The following is a 22,295-nucleotide window of genomic DNA, read 5'->3' as shown; positions in this document are numbered from 1 at the left end:
GGCTTCTTGCACTGGAAAGTTAAGATGCGTGAATAGGGGGGACATTTGGATGGAGATCGTGGTGATTTTGCAAGTCCATAAGAACATTTTGGATCAGAAGTTTTGTATTCTGGGGTATGCCCACCACACCTGGTGCATATCGCCCCTGAGGTTGCATCCCCAAAAACAGAGGGGGGATGATGATGGGAATATTTTGGCCAGCTTCGATGGGACTAGGTACCATCTAGATATCACTTTTATACTTGCTTCTATGAGGCTGGTGTTGAGGATGCCCTTGTATGATTGAGAAAAATTCCTGTGCCAAGTTTCCAATTTCTAGTGGTGGGATAGGTCCTCCTCCCAGGCCAGCATGTAAGGTGCCTTGGAGCATGTGGAGGACAGTGCCTTGTAAATCACAGAGATTCTCCCCCTCTGCTCATCAGCCTGACCACACCATTGTTCATATGCAGTTATTTGAGGCCCGTTGGGGAGCGTTTTGCAACGTTTGTGCAGGAAGTTTGAGATCTGGGAGAATCTAAAGAATTCAGATGAAGGCATGTCTAGGGAACTGATACAGAATGCTTTGGAAAATGGGCCCAGAGGTCTAAGGAAGTGTCCTATTCTATAAAGCCCTTTGTCTAGCCACCACTTAAAGGCTTTTATGTTTAGGCCCAGGGGGAATGCTGGATTTTGGAATAAGTGCTGTAATAGTTCTGTGGGTGAAGTCAGTTGGCTGACCTTTTAGGCCGTCCCAAAGGGCAAATGAGTGTGAAAAAGTCGGGGATAGAATTGGAGGTCTCAGTTTCCTGGGGCTCCAGAGGAGATAGTCCAATGTGTGAAAAGGGACTGCCTGTCTCTCGTTATGTATCCAGTCGGGTTGTTCCCAGCGTGAATAGACCGCCGATATCTGAGACAGTTGAGCTGCTTGGAAGAACCATAGAAGATTGGGGAGGCCTAATCCCCCCTCTTCTCTTGTCCTGTAAAGGACTGCTTTTGAAAGCCTGTGACCCCCTTTGCCCCAGATGTATTTGATGAGCTTGGCCTGAAACTGTTTTAATCGGGTTTTGTCTACAGGGATCGGGAGGGCTCTAAAATAGTATAAGATGCGAGGGAGCAGGGTCATTTTTATTGTTTTAATTCTGCCCAACCAGAATAGGGAGAGTCGGGGCCACCGGGATAGGTCGTCCTCCAGTTTTTTAAATAGTGGCGGGTAGTTAGCTTGGTGGAGGAGTTTAATCCTGGGGGTCAGCTTAATCCCCAAATATGTAATAGCTGAGTCATTCCAAGTGAATCGAAAACTCCCCCTAAGCCTGGTGAGCAGAGAATCTGGGATATTAATGTTGAGAGCTTGGGATTTATTGTAATTGACCTTGAGGCCCGAGGCCGCCCCAAATACATCTAGGAGTCGACATATGTTGGGAAGAGAGGTTAGTGGGGAGGAGACAAAAAGTAAAATGTCGTCTGCGAACAATGCGCATTTGTGGCATCAAGATTCACATTGAATACCTTGGATGTTTGGATTAGTTCTAATAGCTATCGCCAGAGACTCGATTGCTATGGCAAAAATCAAAGGGGAGAGTGGGCAGCCCTGTCTTGTGCCTCTAGAAATAGGGAAAGATTCTGAGTAAAATCCCTGCAGACGCACCTGAGCCAACGGTGAGGAATATAGCACGTGCATGACATTGAGGAATGATTCCCCAAATCCTCATTGTTTTAGAGTGGAGAAAATATATGACCAATAAACAGAATCAAATGCCTTTTGGAGGTCCAGGGAGAGTAGACAGCCAGGGAGTGTCTTTGTCCCAGTTAGAGTTGAGGAGGGAGATGACGATTGCGTGGTGGGTTTGATCCGGGCCCTGTCTCCCCGGGATGAAGCCCACTTGATCTTTATCAATATATAGGCTAATGAAGGAGGCCAGGCGGTCTGCAAGGATTTTAGTTAGAATCTTTAAATCATTGTTAATGAGAGAGATAGGCCTATAATTGCTTACAGATCTGGGATCTTTGTCTGGCTTGGGAAGAACTGTGATACAAGCCGTGTTAATTGAGGTATCTAGTTGGTCACCCTGTTGCAGAGCATTAAAAAAGCGAGCCATATAGGGGGCGAGAGTGGCGGAGAAGGATTTGTAATAGGGTACTGAAAAGCCATCTGGGCCAGGCGCTGAATGTGATTTTAAATTTTTAATGACCGCGCACATCTCCTCTGGGGATATAGGGCTTCCATTTTCAAGCGGTGTCTGTCCTCCAAAGTGGGGATCTACATTTTTTTAAGAAAATGATCTATCGCTTTTTTGAGATGGGCAGTTCTCTCCGCTATATAGAGATTTATAGAAGTTTTGGAATTCCCCCTGATGCGTTGGGGGTTCTGGGACAAGGTGCCTCCGTTAATTCTGATTTTGGGGAGGGCTGGGGTTTTGTATTTCGGCGAAAGCCTGCCCGCGAGCATAGAGCCGATTTTATCGCCATGACAGTAAAACCGGGATCTACTCCAATGCAGCCATTTTTCTGCCATTGTAGTTAGGGCAAGGTTTAAGGCCATGCGGGCCCCGAGCATAGAGCCGATTTTATCGTCATGACAGTAAAACCGGGATCTACTCCAACACAGCCATTTTTCTGCCTTTGTAGTTAGGGCAAGGTTTAAGGCCATGCGGGCTGCATCTAGCTTTGTTGTGGGAACTGATCTTGGGTTAGCTTTGTGTTTTTTAATTAATGCGGTATACTCATGATCTAGCTTTTCTGTATCCGCTTTATTAGCTTTGGAAGGCAATTTGAATTAGTTGTCCTCCTATAACGGCCTTATGTGCCGCCCAGAGGCAAGAGGGGCCAGTGTCAGGTATGTCATTAGTGAGAAAATAAGTCTGGATATTGTTTTCTATTTCCTTAGCTCTGATCAGATCACTCAGGATGGACTCATTGAGCCTCAAGTGCCTACATGGTCTATGGACCCCCGGGCGATGCAAGGTCAAGAATACCATGGAGTGGTCCGACTAGACCACATCTTTAATATAAGCCCTGTTCGTTAGCGGGATTGTGGATATGATCTATAATTGCAAAAGATCTGTGTGGGTTCGAGTAATGCATAAAATCTCACAAAGTCGGTTTTACTTCTCTCCAAATATCTACCAGACCATGCTGGAAGATCAGTTTAGCTATACGTAGGCTCTGTTTGGTATGTTTAGCGAGGTGTTTGCCAGGGAGGTGTAACTTGTCTAGTCCCTGATCAAATGCTGTATTGGAGTCACCCCCAAAAAACCACCGTGCCCTCCAACAGAGGGGATAGGGTTTTCAGCAGGTTTTGAAAAAAGGCTAGTGGACCTTTGTTGGGGGCATAGTATGAGATGAGTGAGTACAATTGATCATCCAATTCCCCCACTACAAGGATATACCTTCCTTCTGGGTCCCTGAGCTCTGATTTGAGGGAAAATTTGCACCTATGGGAAATGAAAATGCTCACTCCCCTAATTTTGTCCTCAGCATTGGTCAGTGAGAAAGAAGGGAATTTGGAGTGGATAAAGGATGGGCAGTATTGTTTGGGGAAATGCATTTCCTGTAGGGGGGCCACGCCTGCCTTTTGGGTGTGCAGGTATTGGAAGACTTTACGTTGTTTAGCTGGGGAGTTCAAACCTTGAACATTATGGGAGACTATTTTAAGAGGGGGCTGCACTGGGGGGTCGATAGCCATTGAGCAGAGGGGTGAACCACACTATAAAATAAGTAGCACTTACCAACATGTCTCCACGGGTCTCAAGACAACGCATGCACTGGAAGAGGACCTCTGAGAGTGCCTGGGTGTTTCGGGGGTTACCCCCCCAGTCAACCTCTGCAAAGAAAGATAATTAATATATCACTGATGATAGAGGAAAGAAAGAGAGGCGGGGGGACAAGGGAGTCTCCCGTAAAATGGAGGGGACAGAAGCCTCCATCAGTAAGAGTGTGTTAAACTAAATTCCCTCTGTAAATAGGGATTAGCCCTGTCCAGAGAAGGGTATAAAACCTGTTCTGCTAGACAGGAGGGGGTGCATGAACACCACCCCAGCAGAGAAGGCTCGTGTAATCGCTGGTGTAGTGTGAAAAGGGCACTGGGCCCAGCAGTTACCTGGTCACCTCAAACAAAAATGCCCTGAGGTGAAAACAAATATGGAGGCGGGTGAGAAGCAATCAACAATAAAATATAACAATAGTCATTTTTCTAGTAAGAAAAATGAGGGGAATAACTGCGCTACAGTGAAATACATAAACAATAACAATTATAGCCGCGATTCATCTATGTAACACAAACACAGTGAAATTAAATAAGAAAAAAAGGGGGGTTGAATCGCGCTAAAACAGATTGGTGATCATACACATCATCACCAAACCAAATATTCAGAACTAAGTGAAGAGTTCCCCTTTAGTGTATACATAATGTACAAAACACATGTCGAATGAATAATCAATCCAAAAATAAAATGTTCAAAGTGATAATAAAAAGTCCATGTATAAAAAATAAATCACCCAAGTGATATGAAAGTATCTTAAAAGAGTTGTTTCCAGTAGGACGGGCTGTCTGTGAGCTTCCGGCCGACGCTCCAGACTACACTACATGCCTACTATTGTCTACTAACATGAGAGTTTAACTTTTTACTTATCCAATAAAGTCAATGATTTTACACTATATGAAGCCTTTTTTTCCTTCTATGACTGTATCTGCAATGCTGTGGGTTGATGTCTGAGTACCTGTCAGTGTAAACATCTTTAGCCTGACCCTGATGTCCCATCTCGGTATAAGGTCTCTGATCCATTGGTCGTGGTTCGAAGCAGTATTAACAAACAGCTTTCTCTGATCCTCTGTAACGGGGGATCATGAGTTTCTGGTAAGCGGCCAGTCTGATTTCACGGTGGTGGAGCAAGCACGCTTTTTTCTTCTCACAGCAAGAATTTATGTTTTTTGGAACTTTTTTAAGATACTTTCATATCACTTGGGTGATTTATTTTTTATACATGGACTTTTTATCACATTGAACATTTTATTTTTGGATTGATTATTCATTTGACATGTGTTTTGTACATTATGTATACACTAAAGGGGAACTCTTCACTTAGTCCTAAATATTTGGTTTGGTGATGATGTGTATGATCACCAATCTGTTTTAGAGCGATTCAACCCCCCTTTTTTCTCATTTTTCTAGTAGAAGGATAAAAGTTAACCTGGATCAATAAGGACAAATATGTCCTGTGGGTAAGGGAAGGAGGAGAGGAGGGGGGAAGGGGGAAAAGGAGGACAACTGTATGGAAACGGTCTCAGGGGTTAAGGCACCACAAAACGTTTCAACTTAAGTGAACAGGACCCTTGAGTTGGTCAGGATCTCTCCAACTCTCCCCCACCTCCCCCTACAAAAAGGCAACCTGGTTTGGTAAAATGGGGTACATTTGAGTCAGTGTCCTCCCCATGGTGGGAGCCCCATGAGTCCGCCTCAGCAGAGGCGTAAGAGTACCCCTAAGGCGTACTCGTCACACGTGGTTCAGATGGGCAGATCATGTTCTTCCAGTTAATAGCCGGGAAGAACTAAGGAAGAAAAAGGTGATTGGTGGATCTTCATCTAGGGTGACTCAAGGAGGTAAGGTGTCTTTGGACTTCTTGAATCTGGCAGTTTCCCAAACCGGGTGCAAGGGGCTGGTTGGGAGTTGTGTCTTTGCCGAGTTGGAATGCGATCCAGGCTGAGGAGTGTTCTGGTCTTGGCGGATGAGACCTAATTTCAACAAAAGTTTTTCTCCTTCCTGTAGGGATTCGAAAGTGTATGCCTTGCCTTTAAAGAGTAATTTAAGTTGGAACGGAAAGAGCCACCAGTATTTAATTTCCTTGTCCATCAGGATCTGGAGAAGTGGAAGGGGACAGGTCTGCAAAAATTTGCAGTTGGTGTCCCTGGAACACAAGTTTAGACATGGCCTGCGATTTCCGCATCACCTCCTCTTTGACAGAGTAGAAATGTGGTTTTACCACTATGTCTCGGGGGAGGCCGACAGCTCTCGGGGGTCTAAGCGCTCTGTGAACCCGGTCCAGCTCCAGTCTATGCTGAGGGGTATCAGGGAGCAAGTCCTTGATAAAAGAACGTATGGTTTCAGGAACATCTTTATAAGACTCTGGAAGCCCCCTGACCCTGAAATTGTACCTCCTATTCCTGTTCTCGAGGTCATCAATTTTAGCATTGGCAGTCTCGAGTTGGTCCTGCAAGAGCTGTATACAATCAGTATTTTGGTTTGTTCTGGCAATGGTGGCTTCTAGATTAGTTTCTATGATCTCCATGTGGGAGATCCATGTGGAGGTCTGCTTTAATGTCACTTGTGATCTTGTTTGCAGCATTGTGCAGTCCCCTATCTGGAAGATCTGCAAACTTGGCAAAAAGGTCTGCCACATTCACTGGTGGGGTTAGGCCTGAGTTCCCGGCTGTTGTTGCTGGTGAGTCTGGGGGGGTGGCCTCCATGGGGGAAAAGTCCAGGTCAGCCAAGGAGTGTTCAATGAGTGATTCGGTGGTTGCTGGGGAAGCTGGCTCCAGGTGGTGATTACTTACTGTGAGCCCTTGCTGCAGCATGGAGGGAGAGGAGGCGGTCTGTGCACTGGTGAGGCAGGCAGATGTAGAGCGGTGAGGTGCGGCCGCCATCTTGGCCGTCCCGGTCAGAGACTGATCGGCTTCAAAGGCAGGCTAAAGGTTCCCCCTCGCTGCGCCCGAGGACATCAGGGGGGTCCTCGGGATGTCCACAGTTCGTGGGGGTTAATTCAGGCGGGTAAGGCAGGTAACTGTGGTGCTGTAGAGGCTTGAGCTGCTGGGGGGGCGGAGCTCCCAAACTAAGCGTCCATGTCAGGTGCTGCCGCGCATGCGCCTGGCAATGCTTTTTGTCACACCATATTTGCGCAGCTGTCTTACAAGCGCACTTTTTTTGGAAAAAAATCACTTTTTTTAATTAAGAAAATAAGACAACAGTAAAGTTAGCCCAATTTTTTTATATTGTGAAAGATAATGTTACACTGAGTAAATTGATACCCAACTTGTCATGCTTCAAAGTTGCGCCTGCTCGTGGAATGGCGACAAACTTTTACCCTTAAAAATCTCCAAAGGCGATGTTAAAAAAATTCTACAGGTTGCATGTTTTGAGTTACAGAGGAGGTCTAGTGCTAGAATTATTGCTCTCGCTCTAACGATCGCAGCGATACCTCACATGTGTGGTTTGAACAACGTTTTCATATACGGGTGCTACTCACGTATGCGTTCGCTTCTGCATGCGAGCTCGGCGGGACAGGGCATGTTTAAACATTTTTTTTTTCCTATTTATTTTACCTTTTATTTTTAATTTTTACACTGTTCTTTAAAAAAAAAAAAAATGTGTAACTTTTATTCTTATTACAAGGAATGTAAACATCCCTTGCAATAGAAAAAAAAAGCATGACAAGACCTCTTAAATACAGTATGAGATCTGGGGTCAAAAAGACCTCAGATCTCATATTTACACTAAAACGCAATAAAACATTTTTTTTATGTCATTTGAAAAAAAAGAAATGTCCCTTTAAGAGCTATGGGCGGAAGTGACGTTTTGACATCACTTCCGCCCTGCAATGATATGGAGACGGGTGGGGGCCATCCTCCCCTCACTCGTCTCCTACCAAGCAGGGGACAGGATGCGATCGCCTCTGCCGGGCTTACGGCTTTACGGCCGCCTCCCACCGCCGATAAAAGTGATCTTGCGACGAATCGCTGCAGAGACCACTTTTATCTTGAAGCGGACCGCCCGCTGAAGAAGAGGATACCGGGGTTATGGCAGCTAGCTGCTGCCGTAATGATACTCCTCTTCAAAGTAGCGACGTAAAAAGACAGCGGGAGGTCCGTAAGTGGTTAAGGACCGCCCCATGTACATATACTGCGGCAGGGCGGCCCTTAAAGTGGTTGTAAGCCACTCTAACCTGTATACACCATCAGCATTGCCTCCTATTGTAGTATCTCCCTCTGTGTGTGAGTTATAAAAATAAAAAATATAAATGCTGCAAATACCTAATTTCACTGCCGAAATTGCGATCACATGACTGTCCAGCTTTCTCCTTTTCTCCCCTGAGAGATGCAGTGGGCGGGGCCGAGATTCCTCTGCTGATGTCAGTCTGGAGGGGAGGAGGAGAAAGCTGGCTGGTCATGTGATTGCAGGCTCTTAAATTAGGTATTTACAGCATTTATACTTATAAATCATTCACAGAGGGGGACACTGCAATAGGAGGCAGTGCTGATGGTGTATAGAGGTTAGTGTTTTGAGAGCAGCAGGAGGGGGGAGGGGCAGCTCACACACAGACAGAGAGGGGAGGGGGGAGGAGGACACAGGAGCAGAGAGGAGAGCAGATAGCAGGCTGCTGATGACAGAGGCACATAAACTGACCACGGTGCCTGGTCTCAGCAGCCATGATACACCATGGTCAGTTTACAGAGGGGTGGGGAGAAACTGGCAGGATCAGCCAGGTTTTTTAGGTGTTACAGGGGGCCAAATGACACCGGACAAGCACTGTGTCATATAACATGGTTTAAAAAGCAGGATAATTTTTTTTTGGGGGGGTTAACAAAAACGCTTTAAGCGCATAATCACGTACCTGTACATAATTCCTCTCTTCAGCTCTGGGGCCCGCTCGTGCGCCACCGGAGCCCCACTCCCGCTGCGATTGGACACAGCGGTAGCCAGTCAGTGAGGCCGACAGGGACTCGCCGATCATTCACAGGAGAGGCAGAACGGGGGTCTGCCTATGTAAACAAGGCAGACTGCCATTCTGTGAGGGAGGAAGATGGAGATCTTGTGTTTCTGCTAAGCAGAAACACGGATCTCTGTTTTCCTCCAGTCTCAGCACCCCCCACAGTTAGAATGCCCTCCCTGGGAGCACAATTAACCCTTTGATCGCCCCTGATGTTAACCCCTTTCCTGCCAGTGTCATATATACAGTGACAGTGCATTGTTTTAGCACTGAAGTGTCACTTAGTGTCAGATTTGTCCGCCACAATGTCGCAGTCCCGCTAAAAATCGCTGATCGCTGCCATAACTAGTAAAAACAATAAAAAAGTCCATAAACCTATCCCATAGTTTGTAGACATGATAATTTTTGCGCAAACCAATTAATATATGCTTGCTGGGATTTTTTTTTTTTTTACCAAAAACATGTAGCAGAATACATATTGGCCTAAATTGATGAAGAAATTCGATTTTTTACATTTTTTTTTTAGTGCATGTGTTTTATAGCAGAAAGTAATATTTTATATATATATATATATATATATATATATATATATATATATATATATATATACACATATATACAGTGGGGAAAAAGTATTTAGTCAGCCACCAATTGTGCAAGTTCTCAAGTTCTCCCACTTAAAAAGATGAGAGAGGCCTGTAATTGTCATCATAGGTATACCTCAACTATGAGAGACAAAATGTGGAAACAAATCCAGACAATCACATTGTCTGATTTTTGAAAGAATTTATTTGCAAATTATGGTGGGTATTTGGTCACCTACAAACAAGCAAGATTTCTGGCTCTCACAGACATGTATCTTCTTCTTTAAGAGGCTTCTCTGTCCTTCACTCATTACCTGTATTAAGTATTGAGATGAACTTTTGATTTTGACAAAATACTTATTTTCCACCATAATTTGCAAATAAATTCTTTCCAAATCAGACAATGTGATTGTCTGGATTTGTTTCCACATTTTGTCTCTCATAATTGAGGTATACCTATGATGACAATTACAGGCTACTCTCGTCTTTTTAAGTGGGAGAACTTGCACTGTATATATATATTTTTTTTTAATTGTCGGTCTTTTTTGTTTAGAGCGCAAAAAATAAAAACTGCAGAGGTGATCACACACCAAAAGAAAGCTCTATTTTTGGCAAAAAAAGGACATCAATTTTATTTTGGTGCAGTGTCGCAAGATCGTGCAATTGTCAGTTAAAGCAATGCAGTGCCGTATTGCAAAAAAAATTGCCTGGTCAGGAAGGGGTAAAACCTTCCGTGCTGAAGTGGTAAATTACTTTGTTCCTCGGACTCATGCTCGTATACTGCTCCGCATACTTTTGTTTTATGCACATAAATTGATTTTGTTACATTGGAAATGCTGTTTCACCCTCTGTCCAATAGTTTTTCTGTTTGGTTACTGATGATTTTCCTAAGTTTAAATTGATTTACAAGGGTTGGGCATGGTTGGACATCTCTGAGTCTTTTTTGTGGGGGGTTTCTCTATCCCAACAGTCCTGATTGCTCCTGTACTCCTGTAATACTTATGTTGGTTATTATTTCTATGGTCTGCAACTCTGTCTAGGCTGATTATTTACTGTGCATATCTATGGGGGATACTGGCGCTGGTGTGTGTGTGTGTGTGTGTGTGTATGAATGTGTTCTGGGTTCACATACTTATTTTTTCTGGACACCTAGTACTGTCACCTACTTTTGTTGTAGGGCTGTGTGTAGTCCTCAGGAATCGTTTCTCCCTTGGGTGCAGTAATCCTGTCTGTTATATGCAAGATTTCTCATTTTTGTCCTTCCTTAATAGTCCATTTTGTATGTATATGCACAATCTTGAAGCGGAATTCCACCCAAAAGTGGAACTTCCGCTTGTTTACTTACTCCCCCCCTCTCGGTGACACATTTGGCACCTTTCAGGGGGAAGGGGGGAACAGGGACCTGTTTTTGACAGGTCCTGCTTCCGGAAGACGGGGCTGTGGCGCCGTCTTGCGGAAGTTCCCTCTCCTCCTTCCTCCGCCGCCAGCCAATTAGAAAGCGCAGTGCGCTTCGTGCATGAGCCGTAAGGAACCGGCCATGGCGGCGGCTGCAGTGCCGAAATCGCGGACTCCCTGGACAGGTAAGTGGTAATGTATTAAAAGTCAGCAGCTGCAGTATTTGTAGCCGCTGACTTTTAATTTTTCGTGGGGTGGGCGGACCTCAGCTTTAAATAAGTAGCCTTTAAAAAATAAAGGGGGAGAAAACTCCCCACCCCTATACTATCCACCCCTATTCCTAAACACTTACCTGACTTCTCTCACTACTCCAGCTGTGTCCCAGCTGCAGCACAGCTCCTCTCACTTCCTGGTCTCACAGGAGACACTGAAAGCAGTGGGAATCATAGGCTCCTGCAGCTGTCATTCAAACTCCTGTGAGGAAGGGGTGGGGGCGTGGCTTACCAGCACTGTGTGTCTTTGGGCTCAAAGTGGAAATACATTTTTTAGGTTTTGCTCACATTTTTGTATATCAGCCCTACAAGGTAGTTTAAGCTGGTGGCCAGTGACTATACAAGTTTTCCAGGTTTAACCTCATAAATCAATCATTTAATTAGTAATATATAAATTGGCAGTTTCTGGGGTAATGGAAATACCCAACTATAGATGTAAAACTCAATATCAATTTCATAAGCAGTTGAACTTTTAGTTACAGGATCCGTGTTAAGGCTTTCAACAAAAGGAAGGAAATTTCACACCAGTCTAGTCAGACTACCACTACTCTTTATAATAAAACAGAATAAAACCCACTTCTTTCTTTTTAGTTTCAGTTTGGCAGATTGCTGAGCTGTCTGATGCCCCAATATTCTCTTGTTCTTGACCATGATGGAGAAACATTCCCCAATATCCCCCAAACCTTGATCCTTCTTTGAAAGCATTATAATGTCATCAGCTCACCAAGTGGAATATTTAAAGCAAAATGTGAAGATTGCACTCCAAAAGAACACAGAGATGTTTACATTGTCACAGTAGGACTGCTGGCTAGGGGACGCCTCCTTGCAAAGGTCAAAAACAGAAATTAAGACCTAAACAGGATCAAAGGCTGCTTGACTCCAAACCTAATAAATATGTGTACAAATTCACTCCAACTTTAATTGCTTGAATATTCTCAGTGCAAATATTCTCATAAACAGAATTTGATTTACCACTGAGAAGCAGGAAAGGCTATTCTGCTAGGTAACATCAAAGTTTATCTAACTCAAAACATAGAGTTGCATATGCCACAGTAAGGCCGGCCATAGACGGTTTAAATCTTGGCCGGTTCAGCAGGAACCGGATGAGATTCGAACCGTGTGGGCAGGCTGAATGTAACAAGTGGATCAATCGGTCAACTTGGGTACAACTAGCCTGCAGGATTTACTTGTGATTATCGCTAGCGGAATGTCCCAGCAGGAGGGATTCCCCTGTCAGCACTGACTGTGTTGATGGAGGAATCGTGTGAATTTTTTAATGCAACCCATGATGGCTGACAGGCAATCCACACAGGGGACATCTACACTGATAATTAGGGCACTAATCATCAGTGTTCTGATGATCAGTGCAACCCAACCGTGCCCGCCAGTACTGCCAATCAGTGCTCATCATTGCTGCCTATCAGTGCCCACCAGTGCTGTAAAACAGTGCAGCCTCATCAGCGCACCCTCATCAGTGCACATCAGTGAAGGAGAAAAATTACTTAATTTAAAAACTTTACAGAAACTTAGAACAATTTCTTTTTCTAAATTTGCAGCATTTTTTTACTTGTTTAGCAAAAAAGAAAAAACCCAGTGGTGATTAAATGCCACCAAAAGAAAGCCTATCTGCCTCAAAAAAAATCACAATGATGATCTGAAAATATTATAGATGATGAGACCTGCAACAGTATCAAAAGCCCTGTGAACAATCAGGATTTTCAAATAATAGCACTTACCTATACAATAATAAATAAGACGACCCAAAATATCCTGGCACTCAGCTGGCCGACATAGGAACATTCGAACCAGAGATGTCAGGAGCTCCATTTTTACGGTTGGCGAGGTCTCGGTCTTAATATTATCAACATATTCCTCCAACACATACGGTGCATTGGTTATGAACTCTCCATGCATCCCCAGAAGCCATATTAAGGCTTGCTTGCCCTGTGGATAAAATAGGATTTTTATAACAGCTTACCTGTAAAATCCTTTTCTTTTGAGGTACATCACGGGACACAGAGCCTCAGTAATTACTGATGGGTTATGGGTATCACAAGGTGATTGGACACTGGTCACACACTAGACAGGAAGTTCAACCCCCTATATAACCCCTCCCCTTACTGGGGATACCTCAGTTTTGTAGCAAAGCAATATAAGTGTATTAGACGAGGGGCGGGACCTCTGTGTCCCGTGATGTACCTCAAAAGAAAAGTATTTTACAGGTAAGCTGTTATAAAAATCCTATTTTCTTTCTCATACATCACGAGACACAGAGCCTCAGTAATTACTGATGGGATGTCCCAGAGCAATGCTATTTGAGGGGAGGGGACCACACAACGTAGGGTGTAATCAGACCTGAGGACCTCGTACCGCTGCCTGCAGCACACTACGCCCAAAGGCGATATCCTCATGCCTTCCCACATCCACCTGATAAAATCTGGTGAATGTATGGACTGAAGACCAGGTTGCGGCCTTGCAGATTTGAGCCATAGAGGCCCGGTGATGCACCACCCAAGAAGCACTAATAGCCCTTGTGGAGTGTGCCTTGATTTGAAAAGGTGACATTTTTTTGTTTCAAACCGTAAGCTTGAATAATCATTTGTCGAATCCATTTCAAAATGGTAGACTTTGACGCTGCCTGTCCTCTATTGGGACCTTCTGGCAGTACGAACAAAACATCCGTTTTGCGAATTTGAGCAGTTGCTTCCAGATAGGCCTTGACTGCTCTTACTACATCCAAAGAATTGTGGTGACCTATCTTCCGTAGAACAGGGATCTGGAAAAAAGGAAGGCAGAACAATATCTTGGTTTAGATGGAAATCTGAAACCACTTTCAGAAGAAATCTAGGATGAGGGCGCAATAACACTCTATCCTTATGCATGATTAAATAAGGCTCTTTACAGGAAAGGGCTGGTAATTCTGATACTCTTCTAGCAGAAGAAATGGCTACCAGAAAAATTAACTTTCTTGTCAACAAGACCAAGGGAATCTGACGTATTGGTTCAAAAAGGAAAAAATATTTTACTGCGCTATCCCAAGAACAATCGTATGTATAGGATTAAACCATAAATAAAGTGAAAAAAGCTGCAACTAAAAATGTGAGAGACACACACTACAAATGTCATAAAAAAAAAAAAGCTGCGCTGTGAAATGATTTGTGATCAAAAGAATTGAAAAATATTAAAAAAGTTGAATCATACAAATAAAAATATATGAAAAATTCATGCAATATGTTGTCATATCAACATTTATGCTATCCAGGGCCGTTTTTAAGGCAGGGCAAAAGGGGCAGCTGCCCTGGGCCCTTTCATTGTTGGGGGCCCAAAGCAGCTGCCTCATACCTGCCAACTATCCAGGTTTAAATTCCCTCGTCCCTTGAGGTTTTAGTCCCGTGCTGTGTCCCAATATCTCAATGTGAAGTGCTGCTACTAATGCTGCCCAGCTCTGTCCTTTTTTGTACAGATGACTCACCTGCAGACCCTGTGTTTACATGTAATTTACTGGCATTCATATGTAAATAGCGGCATTCATATATAAATAGTGGCGGCATTCATATGTAAATGGCGGAGGCCGGCCGCATTTATATGTATATCATGCCCCCCTGAGGTCATATCCACAGTAATCCCTAGCAGCCAATCAACAAGCAGAAATCATGTGCTGTAACCTCTAGCAACTAATCAGCGAGCCGTAATGTGTGCTGTAACCTCTAGCAACCAGTCAGTGAGCGGTAATGATACACTGTAACCTCTGGCAACCGATCGCAATAGCTGCCTGATCTGATTCAGTAAACTGATTTTGAGCATAGCTGCTATTTATTGTATGTCTCAGAGCAGGTGGAGAGCGAAATTGCGTGGGGGGCCCCAAGAAAAGTTTTGCCCGGGGTCCAATCAATATTAAAGACAGCCCTGATGCTATCACCAGTAATAAGTGCAAAAAGATATGTAAAAATAAAGTGTATAGCAAGATACACAAGCAACAGAGCCGAGTCCACTCAGATAGGCTATTTGATAGGCTATTTGAAGAGAGCCCAGTTAGTAAAAGCCCAGTTAGTAAAACAATCTTCTAGATGGTGGCTTTGCCAGTGATGACATGCAACTTCAACACTATAGGGGATGTGATGGGGTTAGTCCCAGGGGAATGGTCTCTTCACCCCAACGTCTTTTGGGCCATATGCCAAAGATGGGGGGTTCCACATGTAGATCTCTTTGCATCCAGGTTCAACAAAAAGATCGACAAGTTTGTGGCAAGAACAAAGGATCCTCTTGCATGCGGGACAGATGCGTTGGTGATTCCGTGGCATCGGTTCTCACTGATTTATGCATTCCCTCCTATTCTGCTACTGCCACAACTCCTTCGCAGGATCCGGCAGGAGAAGAAGTTGGTACTTCTGGTAGCCCCAGCTTGGCCCAGGAGAGCTTGGTATGCAGAAATAGTAAGGATGACAGTGGGTTCCCCGTGGACCCTACTGTCACGTCCAGACCTGTTATCTCAAGGTCCAGTGTTCCATCCTGCCTTACAAACGCTAAATTTGACGGTTTGGCTATTGAAACCCACGTTCTGAAGAGTCGTGGGCTTTCAGGTCCTGTGATCTCTACCTTGATCAATGCAAGGAAGCCAGCTTCCAGAGTGATTTATCATAGAGTTTGGAAGACTTATGTATCCTGGTGTGAAGCCAGGGGTTGGCATCCCAGAAAATATGTCATAGGTAGAATTCTTAACTTTCTACAAATGGGATTAGAAATGAAGCTGGCCTTGAGTACCATCAAGGGCCAGGTCTCGGCCTTATCAATATTATTTCAACGGCCACTTGCTTTACTTTCTTTGGTCCGAAACTTTATGCAGGGGGTGACGCGTCTTAATCCTCCGGTTAAAGCGCCTCTAAACCCCTGGGACTTGAATTTGGTTTTGTCAGTTTACAGAAACAGCCTTTTGAACCAATACATAAAAAAGAAAGCTGCGCTGTGAAATGATTTGTGATCAAAAGAATTGAAAAATATTAATAGAGAAATACATGACTTGCTTCTTGCAACGTGTCTTTTCAACACATTGCAAGAAGCAAGTCATGTATTTCTCTATCTATCGCCATCACCCCTTACAGAACTTAAAAAGTGAATGAGCATATATCTGCCACATGAGATGACATCTTACGCGGAGAGTCTGAGGAGCCCCTTTAGCTTTGAAAGACCCGAGGCTGGGGTTAAGAGCCACAGGCACGCATGATCTCCTTAACAAGAGCTCTAAGGAGCTGGTAAGCGGCGGTATTTTCGTGGGTGGAGGCATTTCTTTATTGCACCCCATCACATCCCCTATAGTGTTGAAGTTGCATGTCATCACTGGCAGGAAGATTGCAAAGCCACCATCTAGAAGATCGTTTTACTAAGTGGGCTCTCTTCAAATAGCCTACCTGAGTGGACTCGGCTCTGTTGCTTGTGTGTCTTGCTATACACTTTATTTTTACATATCTTTTTGCACTTATCACTGGTGTTAGCATAAATCAAGGCCAGCTTCATTTCTAATCCCATTTGTAGAAAGTTAAGAATTCTACCTGACATATTTTCTGGGATGCCAACCCCTGACTTCACACCAGGATACATAAGTCTTCCAAACTCTATGATAAATCACTCTGGAAGCTGGCTTCCTTGCATTGATCAAGGTAGAGATCACAGGACCTGAAAGCCCACGACTCTACAGAACGTGGGTTTCAATAGCCAAACCGTCAAATTTAGCATTTGTAAGGCAGGATGGAACACTGGACCTTGAGATAACAGGTCTGGACGTGACGGTAGGGTCCACGGGGAACCCACTGTCATCCTTACTATTTCTGCATACCAAGCTCTCCTGGGCCAAGCTGGGGCTACCAGAAGTACCGACTTCTTCTCCTCACGGATCCTGCGAAGGAGTCGTGGCAGTAGCAGAATAGGAGGGAATGCATAAATCAGTGAGAACTGATGCCACGGATTCACCAACGCATCTGTCCCGCATGCAGGAGGATCCTTTGTTCTTGCCACAAACTTGTCGATCTTTTTGTTGAACCTGGATGCAAAGAGATCTACATCTGGAACCCCCCATCTTTGGCATATGGCCCAAAAGACGTTGGGGTGAAGAGACCATTCCCCTGGGATTAACCGCTGGCGACTCAAATATTCCGCCTGCCAGTTCTCTATCCCTGGAATGAAAACTGCCGATATGCATGGCACATGCTTTTCTGCCCAGTCTAAAATCTGGTTCACTTCTCCCTGAGCTGCACGACTCCTGGTGCCTCCTTGATGATTGATATAAGCCACTGCTGTGGCATTGTCGGACTGGATCCTGACAGGGCAACCCTGTAGCCTGAGAGTCCAGGCCTTTAGGGCTAGATACGCCGCGCGGATCTCCAGAATGTTGATGGGTAAGGTCCTCCCAATTTCGGATCATTCCCCTTGGACCGCAGACTGTTCCAGAACTGCTCCCCAACGCGAAAGACTGGCATCCGTTGTTACCACTGTCCAGGTAACCGGTAAAAAGGATTTCCCTTTTTGCAGGTTTTCGGGTATACAACCAACTGAGGCTCTGACGCACTGTAGGAGACAGATGCATCGGAAAATCTAATGCCTGCACTTTCTTGTTCCAGGCAGACAGGATACTGTGTTGCAGCAGTCTCAAATGAAACTGAGCATAGGGAACTGCTTCGAATGAAGCCACCATCTTTCCCAGCAGCCTCATACAAAGGCGAACAGAAGGACCCTTTTTTGTCCTGACTACCTGAATCAGTTCTTTTAAGGCACTGATCTTTGCCTGAGGTAAAAATACCTTCTCTTGGCTTGTATCTATGACTAGGCCCAAATACTCTAGTCTTCTTACTGGTTTTAAGAAAGAGTTTTCTAAGTTGAGAATCCAACCTAGGTATTCCAAGTAGTTGACTGTGGTGACCAAGTTCTGGTCCAGGCAGGCTACCGACTGGTCTATCAAGAGCAGGTCGTCAAGGTATGCTATGACAGTTATACCTTGGGCCCTTAATCTGGCCAGAGGAGGAGCCAAGATCTTTGTAAACACCCGAGGTGCAGTGGCTAGCCCGAAAGGTAGGGCTATGACTAAAAGTGGCGTTTTTCTACTTCGAAACGCAAGTACCTTTGATGAGCAGGGAAAATGGGTACATGCAGGTACGCATCCTTGATGTCTATTGACGCCAGAAATTCTCCTCCTTGTAGGATGGAGACTACTGACCAAATTGCTTCCATGCGAAAGGATCGAATCTTTAGGAATCGGTTTAGATCCTTTAAATCCAGAATGGGTCTGACATCTCCATTTGGCTTTCAAACCATGAAAAGGTTGGAATAAAACCCCAATCCCTGCTCTTCCGTGGGAACCACCACGATGAGCTTTTGCGACAATAGTCGCTCTAACGCTAGAAGGAGAGACTGCTTTTTCTCTGGATCTCTGGGGACATTCGATCTGAGGAAACAAGGAGAGGGGAATGCTCGGAACTCCAGTTTGTAACCTAGAGTTACCGTGGAGACTGCCCATCTGTCCTGGAAATCTTCCTGCCAGAGCTTTGAGAACTGTAGCAGTCTTCCCCCCACCCGAGCGAGCAGGGGCGCTCCTTCATAAAGAGGCTTTAGCGTCTTGTCTAGTAGGCTTCTTCCCCCAGGACTTCTTTTGTCCCTGGGGTCGACTCTGAAATTTATTTCTTGAGCCTGACGGAGGAGGCCATCGTGACTGCCTGGAGGCTGATGCTACTGGCACTGGGGAAAGAGCCAGTTTAAAAGAGGGACGTTTACTCCTTTTCTTAACTGGTAAGAGTGTGCTTTTCCCACTAGAGATCTTTTGGATATAATTGTCCAAATCCTCTCCAAACAGCCTTGCACCATGAAATGGAAATCCAGCCAGAAGCTTCTTACATGGTGATTCGGCTGACCAATTTTTCAACCATAAGATTCTACGCATATGCACCAACCCAAGCGAAAGGCGTGAGGTTTGGATGATAGAATCTCTGATTGCGTCAACAGCAAAACATAAAGCCGCTGGAAGGTTGGCCAACCTCCGGGCCTGCTGTTCAGGTAAAACTCTGAGGACCTGTTTAACATGGTCTCTCAAGTATTGACAGACTCCGATCGCTGCCATTGCAGGTTGAGCTACTGAATCCCCTAAGAAAAAAATATTTTTTAACAGGGATTCCATTTTTTTATCAGTTGGATCCCTAAGCATCTGAGCATTGTCGACAGGACAAGTCAGACTTTTATTTACGGAGGAAATGGCGGCGTCAACTGCCGGTATACCCCACATTTTTCTAAATTTTTCCTCCATAGGATAAAGTGTTGAAAACTTTTTAGGCGGAAAAAAATGTTTATCTGGGTGATCCCACTCAGAATAAATGAGCTTTTCTAGTAAACTATGAACAGGAAAAGCATGTGTTGTTTGAGGAGGCTTCAGTGAACCCATAGAAGAGGAGGGTTCTTTAACTGACTCAGATACGGGCAACTTAAATGTGGAGCGGACCAATCCAGTAAGAATCTGCACTAACACCTTCTCATCCTGAGAAGCTGAAGAGGGTCCCTCTCCACTTGATTCCTCAGAAGAGGTATCATCAGTCCCATCCCGATCCTCTGAGAGGGATTCCTCTCCTTTTTCCCAGAGTTCCTCTGCTTGAGGGTCCTGGGTAACAGAGGGAGACCTAGTGAGTTTTTTTCCACTGAGAGAAGATGCGATTAAGGCCATTAGTCTTTCCTCTAATCCATTAATGGTTGAGGAAAAAACCTCCTGTGTAATGTATACAGGGGCTGAAGTGCCAGAAGCAGATGCAGCCTCTGACCCTGATGGCTCTCCCTGGCCAGCCATCCCAGGTCCTTCAGGGGGGGAAGGTGCTGCAGAAGGGGGGTCCTCAGAGCCTGAGGGAGATCCCCTAGAGCCTCTGGTTTTCAGGGTATTTGTACCTCTGCTACCCATAGTGCAAAGCAACAAAAGGTGGAGGTACCACAAAAAAAACACTGACTGCTGAGCGATGTTGTTCAGCAACTGCCACTGCTATCAATGCCCAGTCTGGTGTTTTAAGTAAATGCTGCCTGGGAGAATGCCTGTGTCCCACCTCACAAGCGACCGTCAGCTCTGTGTCCCTCCATAGGCTGTGTACACCTGAAATAGTGTGCACTTTATAACCTGTGTAGCCAGCGATGTGGGCGTTTAAACACGCCGGACGGCGCGTTAATGCTCTGCCCCCCCCTCCTCCAACCACCTCTCCGCCCCCCCCCCCTCGTTTTTTTCAAAAACGTGCGCTGTCCCGCGCGAGCTGAGGCTCCAATCCTCGGGACAAGCATGGAGGGGAGGCTGGGGTGGAGGAGAGAGAAGGGCCGGTGGATGGGGAACCTGCCGAACAATGCGGTAGCGGCGGCGGTGTCAGTGGTGCGGTATACTACCGCTGTTTGTTCAGGCCACCCCGGCCCCCCTAAATCACGGGGGGAAGTATCCCTAAGGAGAGAACCCCCAACCCATCCTACCTGGAGCCCGGCTGGAGGAGCGTACAGCGTGGACACTGAAACTGACAGAACAAGCATGAAAAGGTATGTGCTCTTGGCAGCCCCAGGTGGCGACAATAGGCATAGCATACATTTACTTAAAGGAGAAACCTACTAGAATTAAAAAATTCCTGAGGAGTCTCCCTTACCTTTATCCAGCTGCAGGGTTCTGTTATACAGACCCAATCTTCACCTCTCACGGTGGGCTCCGTTTGAAAAAACCTTCAGAGACTGGGGCTCCCTTGAATAGGAGGATCCGCAGTTCTGGCCCCGTAAAGCACCCCACCAGGGATATGGCGGAACAAACCAAATACTGGATCCCGGGGTCCAGCTCTCTAAAAAGAGAAGCGTTACAGGTAAACCTCATTTCTTCGGACACGAGGCCCGGGTACCATCCAATTTGGCCTGAAAAAGCACTTTGAATGGATCAGGTTGCATGGCTTGCCCAGTATAGGATATTCCTTTGGAGCTTAGCACAGCACATCTTATTCGTGACCAACACCTAAGACACTGGCAAAAAAACTGAGGTATCCCCAGTAAGGGAAGGGGTTATATAGGGGGTTGAACTTCCTGTCTAGGGTGTGACCAGTGTCCGATCACCTTGTGATACCCAAAACCCATCAGTAATTACTGAGGCTCTGTGTCCCGTGATGTACGAGAAAGAAAATATACTTAGGTTTAAAATCATAAGCCATAGAGGAAACAATCCATACAGTAGAGGATTCACTAGCGATATATTGAAACATATAGGGAAAATGGATGTAGTTTAAAAAAATCAGAGGGTTTGAAGGATTTGATAGAGGTTTAGGGGTTCAGGGGGAGGGGGAGGAGAGGGGGTTTCCTTCTTTTTTTTGGGGGGTGGGGGAAATAGGAGAATAACTGTATATTGTAAGCAATGTATGTAATAAGGAATGTTGACATAGCAATGCCATTTTCTTATATGTATTTGTGTATCTTTGTTTATACACAAAAAAAGAGAGAATAATCAAAAAAATCATAAGCCAACAAAGATATGTTAAACATGGAAACTATAGGTTGTGTGGAACATCAAGTGTGTGTTATTTGTAATAAATGTAGTGCATTATAATTTATTACGTTGCAGTGACTAACGATAAAAGCTAAAGAGGAAAGTCACATCTCTATATGATTTGGAAATTCTGTGATTTTATAGGCTCCCCAAGGCAAGTCTCCATGATAAAGTGGGAAGTTTGGCACTCCTGTAGCTAGGTGAAGAGGATGTTGTAAGAGCCTTTAATTGTCAGGGGCCTTGGGGGCACATTCAGAACACACAAAAGTAACTGTATTCCCAGATGGCCTGGGTACATCTTGGTATCCCGGAGAATAGTTAAAAGGAACGTAAATAGTCAAATGTATTGATTAAAAATTATGATCCTGCCCAATATATGCAACCCAGAGAGATGCATGCTGGGTTTGATAGATGATTATTTTTATTTACACTATACTTCTACGCAAGGAAGGTGATATCGATCCAGTGGATCCGCTCTGCCTGGGTTGGTATTTAGGTCTGCAAAAACCTGATTCATTCAGACCTGCCTTTATATACAGAATAATGACCTATGAAGCTTGTGGTTGTCCCAAAAAATTTTACAAAATATGGTTTAGATGGGCGGATTCACAAGAGAACCTGGACACCAACTTATGCGTAGTGGATGGGGTCACATGTCCGGCAATTGACCCTAATGCCCCGTAAACACGATCGGACTTTCTGCCAACAAAACCGTAGATTTTTGTTTGAAGGTTGTTGGCTCCAACTTGTCTTGCATACACATGGTCACACAAATGTTGGCCAACAATTACGAACGTGGGAACGTGGTGACGTACAAGACGTACGATGATCCGAGAAAAAGGAAGTTCAAT

General features: G+C 44.9%; 1 protein-coding gene across 1 annotated transcript in view; it reads right to left on the bottom strand.

Annotated features, from left to right (window-relative positions):
- Positions 1-22,295, bottom strand: part of AP4B1 (adaptor related protein complex 4 subunit beta 1) — a 116,680-nt gene that overhangs the window by 11,052 nt on the left and 83,333 nt on the right. Inside the window, exon 9 of the mRNA XM_073615707.1 lies at positions 12,665-12,872. Coding sequence (XP_073471808.1) covers positions 12,665-12,872 — 208 coding nt within the window. The remainder of the gene's footprint in view (positions 1-12,664; positions 12,873-22,295) is intronic.

This window comes from Aquarana catesbeiana, linkage group LG02 (genome assembly GCF_042186555.1).
Source record: "Aquarana catesbeiana isolate 2022-GZ linkage group LG02, ASM4218655v1, whole genome shotgun sequence".
Taxonomy (NCBI): Eukaryota; Metazoa; Chordata; class Amphibia; order Anura; family Ranidae; genus Aquarana; species Aquarana catesbeiana.
Note: the sequence above shows the minus strand (reverse complement) of the source record. Positions and strands in the feature narration are given on the sequence as shown.